Source organism: Dreissena polymorpha, chromosome 2, assembly GCF_020536995.1.
Source record: "Dreissena polymorpha isolate Duluth1 chromosome 2, UMN_Dpol_1.0, whole genome shotgun sequence".
Classification (NCBI taxonomy): domain Eukaryota; kingdom Metazoa; phylum Mollusca; class Bivalvia; order Myida; family Dreissenidae; genus Dreissena; species Dreissena polymorpha.
In genome coordinates, this window is record NC_068356.1 from 114219164 (window position 1) to 114237286 (window position 18123).

At 34.3% G+C, this 18123-nt stretch overlaps 1 protein-coding gene across 4 annotated transcripts in view; it reads right to left on the bottom strand.

Annotated features, from left to right (window-relative positions):
- The window catches only part of LOC127868548 (disks large homolog 5-like), a 98603-nt gene that overhangs the window by 57871 nt on the left and 22609 nt on the right, over positions 1 to 18123 (bottom strand). For 3 of the 4 annotated variants that reach the window (XM_052410399.1, XM_052410398.1, XM_052410397.1), the window contains exon 2: positions 6280 to 6345. In XM_052410399.1, coding sequence (XP_052266359.1) covers positions 6280 to 6345 — 66 coding nt within the window. Of the gene's footprint in view, positions 1 to 3196; positions 3485 to 6279; positions 6346 to 18123 lie in introns of those variants that run through there. The other variant, XM_052410400.1, reaches the window with a different exon arrangement.

Here is an 18123-nt window from a genome sequence, read left to right on the forward strand (position 1 = left end):
GAAGGATGACCTTGACCTTTCACCACTCAAAATGTGCAGCTCCATGAGATACACATGCATGCCAAATATGAAGTTGCTATCTTCAATATTGCAAAAGTTATGGCAAATGTTGAAGTTTGACGCAAACCAACAAACAAACAGACTGGGCAAAAACAATATGTCCCCCACTATAGTGATGGGGGACATAAAAACACATACAACATTATTGCATTGTAATTGCATGCTCTATTGTTAATTACTTAATCAAATTCACTTACTTTATTATAACAGCACATCATTTTAGCAAAATAGACACTATCATGTTAAACATTTGATATGGATGCTTGTATAGTATTGCCTTTGCAACTACCGTAAGGCACAGGAAATCTGCATAAGTACCGTAAAAACGCAGTCATAAGTCGAGATTTTTTACTTCCAAAATTTGATTAAAAAACCGGTATCGACTTATGAGGTCGTCCATGAAAAAAAAAATGAAATTCCATGAAAAAAAAAAAAATGAATTTTGACGAAGATTGATCTCCGCGGCAATAGTTGTTTTTATTGTATTAAAAAAAATCGTTGATTTACGACTAACAAAACGCCGTATTTTTACTGATACTTACCAATTAATATAATCACAGTTAGCAATTACTCTTGTTTTTATTTTTATAATCTAATCCAAAGTCTTCATGTAAGCAGGTGATGTTTTTTTTACTGATTATGTAAACAAAGCATCAAGGACATCATTTAAAGTCTCGCGAAAATTCGCAATATGTGTGAATCGACAGTTTGACGTCATCAAAGGAAAGCCGTTTCCTATCAAGAAGCTATAAAGAACACCTTTCTCGCCGACAAAATTGGATTCCTTTGTTTAGAGAAGCGATATGCTTAACCAATCGCGTGTTTGTAACTCGCTTGCAATCGCACATTATGCATGAGCACGTGTATAGCTCCGCCTTTGAAACTGTTTCAGAGAAAAAGGTGGAGTTAGCGGTCTCTTGGGTATGTCAATCATTGTTATAAAAACACGTTTTACCGAGACACTAATCAATTGTTTTGACAGTCAGATTTAAAGTACAAAGATTGGATTACAGTGATAACATTGTTTCATCGGATTAAAAGCGGAAAATAGTTTATGGATAATTACTAGCGTGGATTATTGAGTGCAACCTTTTATTAATTAGATAAACATAATCACAACTGGACTTACGATAAATCTTTGAAAATGCCTGGTAAACGCAAACGCCAGGCTTATGACAATGCATTTAAAATACGTGTGATAGAGTGAATGATTATGCTTTGCTTGTCTATATTGAAAAATATTATTTTCCATTTCCACAATAAACCGCATTGAATATATTTAACGAAGTTTAGAATACATGTGTTGGCTTTGCCTACGTTCAACAGTTCCACAGTGACGTCATGTGCAATGTATAGAATACTACCGCAACTTCATGTACATTTAAAATGGCGTGCGTTTATGAAATTCGTAAACAGAAAATTTCTGACTCGACTTATGAAGCTAACATACTCAAAATCTCCAATTATGGTACCAAAGTATACCCCCCGACTTATGAGCCGGGTAGACTTATGACTGCATTTTTACGGTAACTATCCCATTTTCCCCAGCTGCTTCCCCCCTCCAAAAACTCTCAAAATTGTCCATTTGTTATACAAAATAACAAGACAAAAATAAGTTAGTCGAAAACAAATTGCTTATATACATAACAAGGTATGTGACTTAGACCCTTGAAATGCCGATTTCGGCACACCAGCCAATTTCCGAAGCTCACTACTCCATCAATGTTCAACCGATTTGCACAATCTTGGTATCAAACAACGCATTCAAATCATGCCTTTCCCAATCGCTACGCTATTGCCCAAGAATAGTCACACCTCCGTTATTAACCAATCAGAGCACAGCTTTGTTGAAAACTTTTTTGAAATTGAGAAAGGCAGATTTATGCGAATTGGAAAAATGGTCTAGGCGGTAATCCAAAAACCGGAATTCCGATTTAACCAGGAGAACTTTCACCCATGGATACAGCATTAAACACTAGCTTTAATTTACACAAAAAATCCACTTAAAACAAAAATGCACTACAATTTTTTTACCAAAAGTAAAGATTTTAGAGTGTGTTGTCTCCCATGCACTAACAAGTTTTTATTCAGTTTTCAACTTATTTGAATGAAAATGCAATACTTTTTTTTTTTACCAAAAGTATAGTGAGTTATTTCCCATGCCCTAAAAAGTATTTATTCAGCTTTCAAATTTAGTACTCATGCTTCCCCTGAGGAAGAATCACTTGATGTAGATGATTTACATGAAGTCTTATTTACGCATGCTTCTAAGGCTAGATAATTGACCAGTCGCAAAATACGCGATCGCTCCGCCCACTAAGTTGTGTTTTCATAAAACGCTTATTCCATTACTCCGACAGTCTTTGTTTGTCGGACCATGTGGCTGCAATGATCGAAATCTGATTGATTATTACTTGACTTTGATTGACAGCTGGCGAGTGGTCAATTACACAAGTGTCAGAAAAAGAACAGTGCTGTTCATTCCATGCTCTTTATCATAAAAATGCTTCCTCTTATGAATACAAAACAAAGCTGTCCCATGACCCGAATTATTTGATTGGGCAATCTTAAAATGACGGCTATTTTTGGTCCGGTTTGCTAGTTTTTTTTACTTAAATTTCTTTTTGGCATAAAATAAAGAGGTGCACATTATGCATGGTTACTTTCACAAACAAAAATTCACAAATATTTATGAATCTGAATAATACAGTATTAAACATTTTGGAAATTGAACAAGATCAGAATAAATAATAGAAAATTGATATTATCGACATAACATAGTAGGATAAAAAAGAATGTGATGTCTGACATTCCAAAATCTTTGTAAATAATTATATAGAATATTGTGTACACCTTTATGATAATTCAGAACCATGGGTTTGCAAGTTCTTCAAACAATTTTTCTCTCAAAATAACAGGTAAAATATTTTAAATAATGGCACCTGATCAAGAATAAATTATAGCATGCTGTAAATCATCTTTATAATGAAATTTTGACATTATTAATAAATAGTAAATGGAAAATAACTCTTATGTGAAACACATGATCTTCAAACAGTTTATTGCAAAGTACCTAATTAAAGGATATAGATTAATTAAATCCTGTATACATAAAACGTTATTATTAAACACATACCTGTTTGCCCACAGTAAAGAGGCATTTTCCCAGGAGGTAAGCTGAGTTTCTTAGACATTTTATACACTTTAATTTAACAACAACAAGAAAAGCACCATAAAAATCCTACTGCAATTCTCAACTGACCCCCATCTAGACTTGCTCTCTTCAGCCAGACATCACTGTGAAATCTCGCCAGTATGCTAAACAGAAGTTGATCACATCTACTTCATTTATCTTCTGGATGGGAGGAGAACAACTCAATATTCCAGCAACAGAAACATTTACCCTGTGAATTTATTTTTTACACAGCTTCATTAAATAGCAGCTTTTGCAAACAATCACAGCAAATCTGGAGTTTTGTCAGAAGATTTTGTGTGTATTAAATAATATTGTTAATTTAAGGATTGACAATAATTCTTCTGTCTATACTTCGGTGAAATAATATTTTTCAATAAAATGAAGACAGTATTTTATACACAGAAAAAATGTTTAAAATATAGTTTTCTCTCAAAATGTGAAATCAGCAAAGAAACTTGAAATGATTGTGCCCAATGGAGATGGATGTCCCCTCATTTAGCATTGTCAGAAAACTCCATTTATGTCAGAAAAAAATAAAAACAAGCGATGTGTTTGTGAAACACTATGTCCCCATATATTTGACCTTTGACCTTGAAGGATGACCTTCACCTTCACCTTTTACCACTCCAAAATGTGCAGCTCCATGAGATACACATGCATGCCAAATATCAAGTTTGACGCAAACACAAACAAACAAACCAACAAACAGGGCAAAAACAATATAGTGGTGGGGGACATAAAAAATATGGAGGTTCCCAAGTTAACACTTACATTGATATGTTTGTAAAGTTTCAGTCCAATAGCAGAAAGACATTTGAACTACGACACAAGTTAAAAAACGTTACAATATTTTGCATAAAAGGGGCAACAACTCCAATTTTGTAGAAAACATTTTAACACAAAAATATGGAAGTGTGAAACTGTACATGCTGACTCATACGTTTGCAAAGTTTCAACAATATAGCAGCATATCTATATGCCCCCTCCCTTAAATTGGGGGCATAAAACACTTGTATTCCATGAACAAAACGGCCACCTCCAACCTAAATGACATACCCAAATTAATCTGTATTATATTCAATGGTCACAAAATAAGCATCCATGTTATCTGTGAATGAACACATAGTAAAGGAGCCAAAAACAAAAACCAGATGGTTCTACCATGAAACATGTCAATTGTTTAGAACCATAAAAAATGTCGAAGTCATACAATCTAAAATGGATACAATATTTATCAAATGACATTTAAGCTACAGGAAGACTCAATTATGCTATTCCCCAGTTTTAAAATTACAGGCACTCGAGAAAGGGTAATGTCTGCCAATCAAAATGTAGTTTTGTATAACACTCACTTTGGTAAGACATGCAATAAAGCTGAAATGATAACTAAATATTCTTTCAGGTTGCATTCTTTATAAATGAACTTGGCATGGATGATCCTTACAGTATCAACTCACCTCATACAATTATTGTTTTATTCATACTGGTTACAAATGATTCAAACTGTATGATATTTAATATTACTAAACTGGTTTTTGAAACATGATTTTTATAGCTACATACACTTGAAGATTTTACTGTTGAAGGATCAATTTCAATTCTTCAAAAAGGTTGTGCTCATAATCCAAAACTAACCAAACATTTAACACACTGGTGGCTTTTGGCCAAAACTAACAATAGTGAAAGGCTCTAACATTTCATATGGTGCACCTTAAATGCTCAACTTTTAGAAACAAAACATTTGTTCAGTAATCTGCTTTAGTTAGCATCACCTGAATCTTCAACATGAAACATCCACCTGTGAATATTTAGCAGACTTCTGACAGAAGAACCAGCACAATAGATCCATGGAACAAACATCACTAGAACCATCAAACAATTGGCACTAAAACCAGACCGTGCACTAGAACTAAAGTGAATCTTACCCAATCATTTTTAAACAAATGAAGATTAATCAAACAACACGTGCAGTCTAATAACCTTCAAAGTCAAACAATGACCTTGACCTTAAAGGTAGCCATATTGCCATTATGAATTGAGTTTGGAAATAAATATACTAAAGATACGTCCTGGTAAAACTAGGATAAATGCATGTGCATAAAGTATTGCAACAAATTAGCCTGTTCAGTCCACAAAGTCTGCATAAAGTATTGCAACAAATGAGCCTGTTCAGTCGACAAAGTCTGCATAAAGTATTGCAACAAATGAGCCTGTTCAGTCGACAAAGTCTGCATAAAGTATTGCAACAAATGAGCCTGTTCAGTCGACAAAGTCTGCATAAAGTATTGCAACAAATGAGCCTGTTCAGTCGACAAAGTCTGCATAAAGTATTGCAACAAATGAGCCTGTTCAGTCCACAAAGTCTGCATAAAGTATTGCAACAAATGAGCCTGTTCAGTCCACAAAGTCTGCATAAAGTATTGCAACAAATGAGCCTGTTCAGTCCACAAAGTCTGCATAAAGTATTGCAACAAATGAGCCTGTTCAGTCCACAAAGTCTGCATAAAGTATTGCAACAAATGAGCCTGTTCAGTCCACAAAGTCTGCATAAAGTATTGCAACAAATGAGCCTGTTCAGTCCACAAAGTCTATAATTAGCCTGTTCAGTCCACAAAGTCTATCAGGGTATGACTCTTTCCGCTTTCATGGACATTTTGTTTAAAGGATATCCCTTCTAAACGGACAGTGAGGTGACAGATGAGCCTCTGCAGACCAAACTTTGTGCACATGCCTTCAGCTGCACTTTCCCAGAGCCCGTCTCACTTCTATTCCTTATATACAGGACTAGAGAGAAGTTATTTATGTTATGGAAAAGAATGAAGTCTAGTTTGAAAACAATATAAATGCTAACTGACTAATTGACTGACCAACCAAAAAACGACTCCCAATATACATGCACAATCATTCAAAACTTTGTTTTAGGTGTTATAACAAACAATCAATCATATCAACAGTGAACAATCCCCACAATTATGAACAAAATCTTGACTCTTTGAACTATTACATATGCTATGAACTACTACCTGAACTATGGCATCTTCTGAGCACATCTTCTTCCGAGTCCGAGGCAATCGACGCTGGTCTTACATCTGAAATTATAAAACATTGAATTATACACAAAATAAGTGCAAAGAATATAATATACCTTACTTAAGCATGTATTACACACAACCTTCTATAATGCACACCAGGGTTAAAATGACAAACATGCCCCATTTATAGTATTTTTGCAAATGCACTCAGAATACCATCGTATCAATTTAGAACCCGTACCAACTTGTTAAATTGATATTGGGGGATTTAAAAATGTGCGTAATACATGGTAAAGTGCGGTAATATAAATAATCGACACAATAAACAAAGTAACTCTACAAACATTATCTGTAGACCTGACAAGGTTTCTACTCAAGTCTTCAGCAAAATTAACTCATAAAACATTTGTTTTCATAATATTATCACAATGAAAGCACTGGGTTTAAAGCTTGCATCAATTTTTTATAGACAAATCACCCCTTTTAGCCTGTTTTGTTTGTTTCCTGCATATAATTGATTATGGTATTGAAAATTTGTCTTAATATCTTAACAAGATATAACAAGAAAAGGTAAGACCCCATGCAGTAAAGTTATACGAAAAAATGTTCAGGGTTGAACAATGAATCTGACACAGAATGTTATAAGATACAACCTTTAAAAAACTGAACTCTCCTTGTTTCTGGATTTACAAAACCCAAAGACTGTAATACTTGCCTGAACTTTTACTGAAAACTCAATTAATGAAAGTTGTTTTTATAATGAAGACAAGCATCAAAGCTAATCACCTGATAAGTGTAAGTACTATGATCCAGGTCATTAAGGTTTCAAGAAGCTGGATCATATGCCAGGTGAACACAATTTTACTTTCCCAATTAAACCACAAGAAGTGTTCAAGGGATAGGATTGGGTAAATAGCTCTAAATGAAAACATTAATTAATGCTTGGTTGATATTACCAATATAGCTCTTTGAAAGACTGAAGATTAAGACAAAAATAAAGAACCAAGCAATTGTTTCAAATCCCTGAACATTTATTACTTTAATAAATGAATGTGAAAGGCCCAATTAAGGTAAAACTAAATGTTATAAAATAATTTAATACCAGTGCTTTCCACAGGAATTTTCTCAGGCGCCACGGGGCTGAAAGGGGTGTCCCCTCCCGACGTTGATTTTTTTTTAAATTTAACATGTCAATTGACGTTCTGTGGTGCGTTATAACTCAAAGAAAAACAGAGTCAAAAGACGTCATTTGGTGCGCGATGACTCTTGAAGAAAATCCCCCAGTCATTTATTTTTTAATTGTTTAAAAACTTTCCTGCATAGATTGTAAAATCCTGACTCGAACAATGCCTCAATACATCCGTTTCAACCCGACTCTATTACTGCATACTTACTTGCTACTTTTCAAGTTTCTATTTAATATCCGATAATCCCATTTATTCCATTTGTTTAAAGCACTTTCTGGTAAATATTTTCGATAAAAGCTCTCAATAATTTCTTCAACACAAACCTTGCCATTTTTCTATAGTATCAAATAAATTTGGCATAAGTGACTATAGATTTTATGAAATATTGCCTCTGATCATGCGTCAATTTCCTGACGTGTTGTGTGCTTGTTACAACGCTGTATACACTCACGCTTTCTATGCAAATGACACGACGTTGTACATGCTGCATAATTTGTGCGCCCTTTTTATTGAGGAAAGCGGTCTACACAAAATAAATTTACACTGCTTATTTGAAGCAAGAATATTTCAACGTCGCGGTAACGTTTACATTCGGAAGTGTGTTTCGGATTAAAAATGTGTCAACATCGACTTACGGGAATGGGTTTCAGATTACAAATTTAATTATTCCCATTTGAGATTTAAACAATGAATTCAAAGATGATTTGTTTAAACACTTTAAGAGTCGAATAAATGTTTTGACAGTATTATGCATGAAATTCCATTGTCCAAGAGGATTATGGCCGGTTGCCATCTTCAGTCTTCTTAGTAATTGACCAAGATTTCTGTGACCATTACATGTATGTCACGAGTTGTCTGCATGATTTAACTGCAGGTATTTCCTGCCTGCTTCTGTTGCTCATACAAAGCGTGCGCTCTCATTGGCCAATATTGATTTTCTTATACAACGCCGCTCCGCCTTTAGGCAGGCTTGAATTGGGTAAAGCGACAAAGGATCGTAAATTGGCTTTCAAAATTTTGGGCGTAGTCGATATTGTTTTGATCTTAAGCTGCAGTAAATGCCAGAATACACTGATTGGAAAATTTCAGGCGCCCTGCGGACTCTGATTTTGAAATTCAAGCGCCCCGCTGAGGGACAGTTAAATTGCCTGTGGAAAGCACTGAATACTTGTTAACAAATATATGCAATACCATTTTATGAAAAATAAAAATACATCAATAACATAATTTAAACTCCACGTTAAAATCTGCCATAAATGTCATGACATTGGTCAACAAACACACAATTTTGTTAATTTTTATGTAGGCTGTCGAAAATTGCAAATGCATGACTTAATATCATGACAAACAAGAGCTGTCACCATAGGATGACTTATGCCCCCTATAAATGCTTGATAGAAGTTATGAGCTTTTTCGAAACCTAAACGCAGATTTCGAAACCTAAATGCGGACCCTAAGTTCAAGGTCAAGGTCACAGGGGTCAAAATTTGCGTGCGTATGGAAAGGCCTTGTCCGTATACACATGCATACCAAATATGAAGGTTATATCTCAAGGGACATAGAAGTTATGAGCATTTTTCATAACCTAAACGCAGATAAAGAAACCTAAATGCGGACCTAACTTCAAGGTCAAGGTCACAGAGGTAAAAAAAATTGTGCGTATGGAAAGGCCTTGTACATATACACATGCATACCAAATATGAAGGTTATATCTCAAAGGACATAGAAGTTATGCGCTTTGAGAGACAGACAGACAGACAGACAGACAGACAGACAGACAGACAGACAGACAGACAGACAGACAGACAGACAGACAGACAGACAGACAGACAGACAGACAGACAGACAGACAGACAGACAGACAGACAGACAGACAGACAGACAGACAGACAGACAGACAGACAGACAGACAGACAGACAGACAGACAGACAGACAGACAGACAGACAGACAGACAGACAGACAGACAGACAGACAGACAGACAGACAGACAGACAGACAGACAGACAGACAGACAGACAGACAGACAGACAGACTGACTGACTGACTGACTGACTGACTGACTGACAGACAGACAGACAGACAGACAGACAGACAAATGGATGGTTAAATTGACAGACATCCATGGTGGTTTCAGTTTTTCCCTTTTACAAAACATTTACTTAAGTGATACCACATAACTTCAGACTATCACCTGATACAAAAATCTAATGTTCTGATATACAGCATCTTCATCTGACAGATAATCACATTATTATCACTACCAAATATCTGCAGAACACCACAATATAACAAATTTAAACTGAAAATAAGCTGTAGTGACATAAACCCTCAGAACACTAACCTGAGAACAACAAACATTTACATATCACATTGAAGGAAACACTTCTACAAAATCCACTATTGTCACTTTTCAATAAATTATATGAAGAACATTAAAATATGTCTAACATCCAAATGACTGTGTCCTATATTACTGTATCTATCTTGCTTGACATATATAGTATTTACTGTAAATTTTACAAATTTTCCTTCCGAAAACTGTTACAAGACACCCCAGGCAAAGTCATGGCTCAATGAACAGCAATGTACCTACTTTTAATACTCATACTGTATATGCATACTGTAAGAGATATGGGTGGGGAAAGTTGCAATTACAAAACCTTATCAGATCTTTTAGATTTATAACTCACCATAAAATGTATATCTGGCCATAAAAACCACCTATTTATAGTAGGCATAAATAAAATAAAACTTACTTTTTTAAAAACATGTTTAATAACATTGAAGGTTGTATGCTTATAACCTCACAAATCAGACAAAATTAAAACATACAAAGTTTGCTTGTTCTTGTTTTGATCCTGTACATACTGTAAAAATGCCGGGAATAGATTTTACAGAGATAAAGAATATAATTATAAGTGATATTAAGTACTTCGACGCACAGACACATGCAAATATGCAAAACAAAATACACTTTGACTTCGAAGGCTTCCGTATGGGGGGAGGGCAATTCTTAAATTAACATTAATTAATCCACAATAAAAGCAGAGAGATCAAGTTCTGACCATAATAAAAGGACTAGCAAATATAGCTAACAATGGACATTTGACTGCAAACATAATGTTAAATAAATATTGGTATTTTGAATTCCATGCTTCAGGTTTATAATCACACCAGAAGTCAAACTTGCATGAGGCTGTATAAATCTCCATGTATAATGTACAATTGGGCTAGGCCATAAAACTAATTTACCACAGCCAAGACTGTGCATAATTATTTCTGAAACGGGCCACTAGCTTTAAAAATAAGGGTATGGTTAAGTGTTACTTTAGTATAATATCGACACCAATCAGAGGACACCTTTATTTACAGACATGAAATATTCCCTGAACTTGGAAGGAAGGTATTCGATATCTGTCAATTTCATTAAGTGGCTGGGCAGGCAACAACGTTAGATCATGCCCACTGCAAGACTTGAACCTTCGACAAAGCTCTCTGTCGATGAATGCCAAAACCATTTGCAAATGGAAAATATAAATATGTCAATATTGTTAGTTTATATTTTTGCATATTCACAACTGCACCATTATATAAACAGATGCATGGTAAACAAAACCATGCAACTTCAACATACAGCAACTTTCTGACAGAGTATGCCATAATTTCCCTGCTTAACATAACCAGATGCCTATATGCATATCATATTTTCACAATCTCTTCTAACTAATACACTGTCTTCCTTTAGACAGTGCATTTCCTACATGTTACAGATAACTCTGTATTAAGCTCGTATTAGCTAACAATGGATTGCCTCCCTTGAGCCCATTAACTGAGGTTTTTCAAATTGGTTAGATTACAACTCCAGGGGTGGCGAAATCAAATGTCCGAGTTGCCCGAGTCGTACATTCGCCCATCTGGGCAACTGATTTTTTTCGATTAAGTTGTCCGTGGACAACAAATTTTTTTAAAGTCGGTCCAGGTAAACAAAAAAATACATTGTATTAAAGCCGTAATGAAGTTTTACAAAACCGGATGTTGACATGCGATTACATTGTCAGTGCTATTTGGGGAGCAATCAAGCTAAAATACGGGCACTCTCCTGCGCAGTGATCTCCCTTATCCTATAAGAGACCAGGAGCATGCCGCATTTTAAACATTCGGCCCGACTGTTAGTGTACAGACTGGTTTCTCTATTTTTACAATCAGACGGAAATAAAAAGTATCAAAGTAAGATAATCAAAACACAGTCTACCTTGTTATTTAAGACGACTTTAAAGGTGAAAATGGAACATTTAGTTTTTTTAAATCTTCAACAACGGAGCAGAAACCCGAAACTTTGAGCAGTCTACCTCCGAAAAAAACTAAGAAAGATTATGATAAAAAATATGATCTAAGTAAACGCACCAGAACTTTTCAAGAAACTTGGCTCACAGATTTTCAATGGTTACCAGTTGATGATAATCAAATTGCATCAGTAGCGGAGCCTCAGCCTGATGAGGTCGACATATTAGACTAGTTTAATATGTTAAGATTGCGATGTACTTATGTTCAACACATGTTTTAATAACACTAGCTTTTCAAGATTAATAAAAGTTTTAGAAAGTCTTTATATTGTTTATAATATACTGAAATGTACTATTGAATACAACTATAAACAAAACTAGCAAATCATACTCATTTTGGTATATTCCACATTGTTTTACATTAATCAATAAATGCGTTTATAATTTATATAAACATTAACGGACAAGTGTAGTTCAGCAACGGACAAGTTAAATTTCCTAAATGGTTGTCCGTGGACAAGTATAGTTTTTTGAGATTTCGCCACCCCTGAACTCCAGTGCATTAGTAAAATTGGTTTCATTTACCAAGCAATAAACTGAACACCATGAGTCCTTTCAACATTTGAGGCATTAATGGTAACTTCAAGAACCATAGTTTGTTTGCAATAACTATGGCACGCCTGAACCACAAAAAAGAGAAAAACTAAGTTTAAGTAACTTAAACTTAGTTTTTCACTACTTAAACTCAATTTAAGTAACTTAATTCGAATTAACGCTACTAAATGCATTAAGTAGTTAAGAAGAGTTATTTTCTATTTATGTGAGAAAAATGAATTAAGCAGAGAAAAACTTAGTTTAACTCGTTAAGTGCGCCCGAACAACAAAAATTGATTTTTATTACCGTTAAGTTACTTAAATTGCATTTAACGCTGCTTAAAATTAATTTAAGTGCTTTCGCATCGTTAATTGTATTTAATTATTACTTAAGTAATAAAATTTTTACTTAAGTTGAATTATTAATTATCGTTAAGTCAAAACTCGCGTCCGAAAATAAGCATATGAAACAAGCGTTTTGATTGGTTGTCAGGTTTGTTAATAAATTCATGCCCGAGGTCGGAAGAAAAAGATTGCCATGTGGTACGAGCAAAAAATACAGATATTATAAATTTGGATTAGAATCTTAAGTCAGCTAAAATTTGTTTTAGTCTGGAATAACATTCAAAACACCCTTTCATCATCAAATTTTGCTGACAGTCAGTAACTATGCAATAAACATCAAAAACGATCCGCCCGTCTATATATTTCCGGGTCATATCGCATTTACCTGTAGTAATAACTTGTCTTGTATACGAGTAGTCATACCAGCTTGTATGTAGAAACTGGGACTATATTATATGTCCCAGGTAGAAATTAAAGATTATATCGTGTCACCGAATCCAACTTAATTATATTCTATACATGTAAATTTTGGCTTTGATTTTAGTATTTAAATGGAAAAAAAACAGTCTCCAGTATCTCAGTATTGGCAGTGAACTTATAAGTAAACAATCCCAAAAAGTACACATATCAGAAATTACCCAGGTGATATTTTAAGTCTGAGTGCACTATTGTCTTTTAAAATAATTTTAAATGTAAAAAAAGAAAAAAATGTACTGTTAACATATTATTTAGAAACATATCTAACTTAAGTGTTCTGATTTTTCCCCTTTAGAAATAAATAGTTTAGACAGAGACATATATTCAGTATATATTCCCAGTTTAGATATTAATTAAAAGAACTAATGTATGCATTTGTTAAATGTCATTCGTTCTTCCGAAATATTATCCTATATTGTTTGATGAGATTCAAAATAAACCTAATTAAGAATTTAATTGTTGTTTTAGTGCAGCAGTTAACAATTTATATTTTTTTATGAGTGTGTAAATATTGCAATGGTAACAAACGAATCCATAATACAGTATTAAAAATGTCATGAGTATCAGTGATTGCTCGTTAATTGTCTTTCATATCCTGTATTTGTTATTTCATTTCCCTTTTTAAAAACAACCAACATTTTGTTGTTGTTTTAACAGTATTGGTAATTGTCTAGTTAATTGAAGGGTACCCCTTGATTACACATGGGTTGTTTTCTTAAAAAGAAGGCCATATGACATTCCACAAGCTAAGTCATAGTATGGCTTCATCTTTTTCTTATAAATAAACCACCACTCAATTGCTTGATCATAATTATCATGAATTCAAGATGTCAGTTGGTAAGTAGCAATTTTATTTTTTGGGTGTTTTAGTTTTGTCAAAATTTAGTCAATAACATCACTTAAGCCATAACGCTTCGATAAAATGATTAAACAGATATATATTATGTTAGTATGCAAGTGGAAAGATATTATATGGGATCAGTTACATAGAGACCACACTCCATCCAAGAGAAAAACAGGGAATTTCAAAAAATAGTGGTCTCCACAAGTCATCCAACAAGTCCTTGTGTGAAAAAAACAGCTAAAAGATGCTGTAATATGGTTATGGGTTAACACTGCTTGTAATTTTCCTGCATGAGAGCTTTTGATAATCATAGTCACATGTTGTTGTTTTTTTTTGTAATGGAATCCTAAAGGTAAATGCGTGCGTTGTAACCGATCCATTGCAAAATTGTAAATGGCGGTAGAAGAAAATCCTTTCCTGTTTACGTTTGTTACGACGTTTCTGATTGGCTTAGGTCTTCCGGATCATTAACTGACCAATCAAAACAATTCGACTTTACAACTTAAGTAAAATTCCTTACTAAAGTTGAATTCGTGTAACTAAAAACATATTTTAAGTAGAAAAACCTATTTTAACGCAACTTAATTGAAAATAGTACAATTGATAGAGAAAATCCTTGTTAAGTTGAATTAATTCAACTTAAGTAAGAAAATTACCATTAAGCACCGTTAATGCATTTTCGGTGTTTTAATTAGCGTTAACGCCGCGGGAACCACAAAAACTACTTAAATTCATTTTAAGCAGCGTTAATTCGAATTAAGTAACTTAAATTGAATTTAAGTAGAGAAAAACCTAGTTTAAGTAACTTAAACTTAGTTTTTCTCATTTTTGTGGTTCAGGCGTGCCATAAATAACCATTTTATTGCAAATAGACCTGATCATAAAATTGATGCTCTACACTAGAGAGCATATAAAAGCTTACAAACTTTCTGCACTGACAATTTAATGAAGTTAAGAATAAGTATTTTGTAAATGTGTTCTTCAATCTGAATGTCTAAAAATAGTATTTTAAGTTTAGGTACATCGCTTTTACATCTGAACACAGGTATGAGATACAGGGCATTGAACCAGCTCCTATGTACTCTATAACACTGAACACAGGGATGTTTGAAAGCTGGGGTGCTCCATTCCATAGCCCATTTCACCAGGAGACCGGCAATATTCGCAGAAACTCAGAATTCTACCTTCTATCAGCTGACCATGCTAACCAATCAAATTCTGATGTATTATGTTTACATTAAATCAGCATGGCGTCTGCTTCGCCCTTTTTCTACCGTTTCCTTTGTTGAAATAAATAATCCCTTTTCAATCTGTAGTTTGCCGCAATCACTTAAAAAATTTAATATAACGTCAATAATTAGTTACCGTAAATGTACGAATATAATGCACACTTTTTTACCTGCCAATTTTTTCTTTAAGTAGGGGGTGCGTATAATATACGAGTTTAGAGCAGAACAAAAATTTTCCTGTGCAAATTTTCAACTTAATCGCTGTTATTCACTTCGCGGCAGCCATTTTGAACTACACCATTACATCAAAGGGGTGCAACAGGGCTCGCGCAGTCGTTCGCCAATTGAGTCATTTGCTAAAATATTGAGAATTTGGCTCAATAAAAATCTTATTTGTGAAAATGCGAAAATCTAGTAAAATTTCATTGAAAACATCCGCCATTTATATCAGACTGGTTTTCTATATTTGTCTCTTTGTTTTTATGAAAGTGTTCGCAATTCGAACAGTAAACGAAACCCGTTCTGTACCCGATTATGAGACATCGCTTGACCTTATTGTTATTGAAGTGCGCATGGTAGCTGGCCAATCAACATTGAGTTCGCTTACACATGAAATGACGTTGTCGAATGAAACATGAGAACGGGAGGAGCTATCGGATAATATTGGGTCATTCATGCGCAGACACTGTATACTTTGAATACACAGTTAATATCGTCGTCTACCTACAAAATAGCGACTGGATGCTAAGTCGTATAAAGAGATTAGCAAATGAAAAAAAAAGCACTGACAATACCCGTAAATAAATATTTCTTAGCTGACCACTATTTATCTTTCTACCACATATTTACCATATCTGAAATAAAGAGTGGTAATTAAATAATTAGTTTTATGATGCTTATAGAGTCTATAACACCTGTCTGCTGATTGCCGAACTAAATTGAAAGGTGATAATTAATTAATTTGTTTTTTACTCCTAAACTAGCCTTATTGACAGCAGCGTATTTCAATTAAAGAGATCATGAAAAACACAAGAGGTTTAATTGTATTTTAAGTTATATTAAAGTATCGAGTTTGTAACACTTCGGAAAAGAAATTCATCTAGACAACTATAAAAACGGAAGTTACCATTTTGTCTTCTTATTACTTTATTATTATTGTAATTATTATTGTCCCGAATATTGTCAAATTGAATAAATGTGAAAACAAAAAACAGCGTCTCTGCTTCTTTCTTTTGTAATTATGACTGCTTGACCCAGATGTCAGCAAGGGGCCCGTGTGTTATCGGTAACAATCGATGGTAATATAAACAATAGACAGAGATATTTATTATGCAACTGTCATAACAACAGCACTGTAAAACATCCCAATCAATATACCGGGGTATTGCTGTGAAACAGATAGTTGAAAACACCAAATTGATTTGCTATTTTCACAACACAAAAATATATTGACACATTTTTTCAGAAATGACCGATTTCGGACACTGATTTTTTTAGTGCGTATTTTACACGGATTTTCAATTTTTACCGATAAATTTTGACCAAACTCGGGGGTGCGTATTATGCACGAGGGCGCATTATTTTCGTGGATTTACGGTAAGTTCTCAAAATACATTCGGACTTTCGTTCAATCAGAGAAGTTTCTGCAACATACGAGCTGTTTAAAATGATCGTATAAACTTGAGGTTTATAAAATCGCTATTTTTAGATCAGAATTGTAGTTTTCCAAAAATTGGAGAATCTGTTTTGTCAACTACGGAAACTGAAAATTGTCCAAAAATGCGATATTTGATAATTATTACTGGAAATGAAGAGGAAATAATAAAATAAATAGAATATTATGTGAGTTTTGGATAAAGATCAAGTTTATCATGCTAGGCTCGAACCATGTTACCACTTGGCAAGCCTCGCGCTGGTACATTGGTTCTAAGCCTCGCATGATAAACTTGATCTTTATCCGAAAATTCACATAATATTCTCTATTAACATCGTTTCCATCACCACCCATATTCTTGCATCTTTTCCCATGGCACACGTGCGACATTTTCTTCTGTGTATTCTCTATTTAGTAGTAAAATATTCGCCATGAATTTATAAATATTGCTACTATTAATAGATTAATTGTACATGTTTACACCAGCATTTCATTGGTCAGCCAGTTACCTGTTCGGAATCTTATCGGCTGAAAGCGTAAATGTTCGCGACTTCTCGGAGTGAAATGGTCTTTAGGGGTAAGCCAGTTCTAGAATGTCATGATTTTGTTACCCTATTTAAAATGGGTTTTTTTTATTTGCCCTATCAATACAATCACCGACATCTTCTGTACATATAATGGAGTAAAGAACTTCCTAAAAATAAAATGGTATTCTCTTCCAGACAAATTTATCACACTGTTATCAAGTTGTAAATCACATATGGATCACGCATGACTAGATCCTCTGCAGCTCAAACGTTCTTGTTACTGTATCAAGAAATATATATCAAATCCTTAATCATGCTATAAAACACAATACAATTATTGAACTAGAAATGGCGCGGCAGAGGCCGACGCGTATCCCCACGCCGCATGTTTGACCCAAGGGCGCCCCAGGGTTGATCATGGGGCCATGCATAGTTGAGATTGACTGTATTGTCATAAGAGAAGTTCAGTATCAATTAGAAGTGAATGGGTGTAAAAATAAAGAAGTTATAGTAAAAGGCAATTTTGGGAGGGTGTGGCCTATGTGGGCGGGGTGCCCCAGGGTTGGTAATGGGGCCATGCATAGTTGAGATTGACCGTATTGTCATAAGAGAGGTTCAGTATCAATTTGAAGTGAATCAGTGTATTAATGAAGAAATTATAGTAAAAGGCAATTTTGGGCGGGTGTGGTCTAT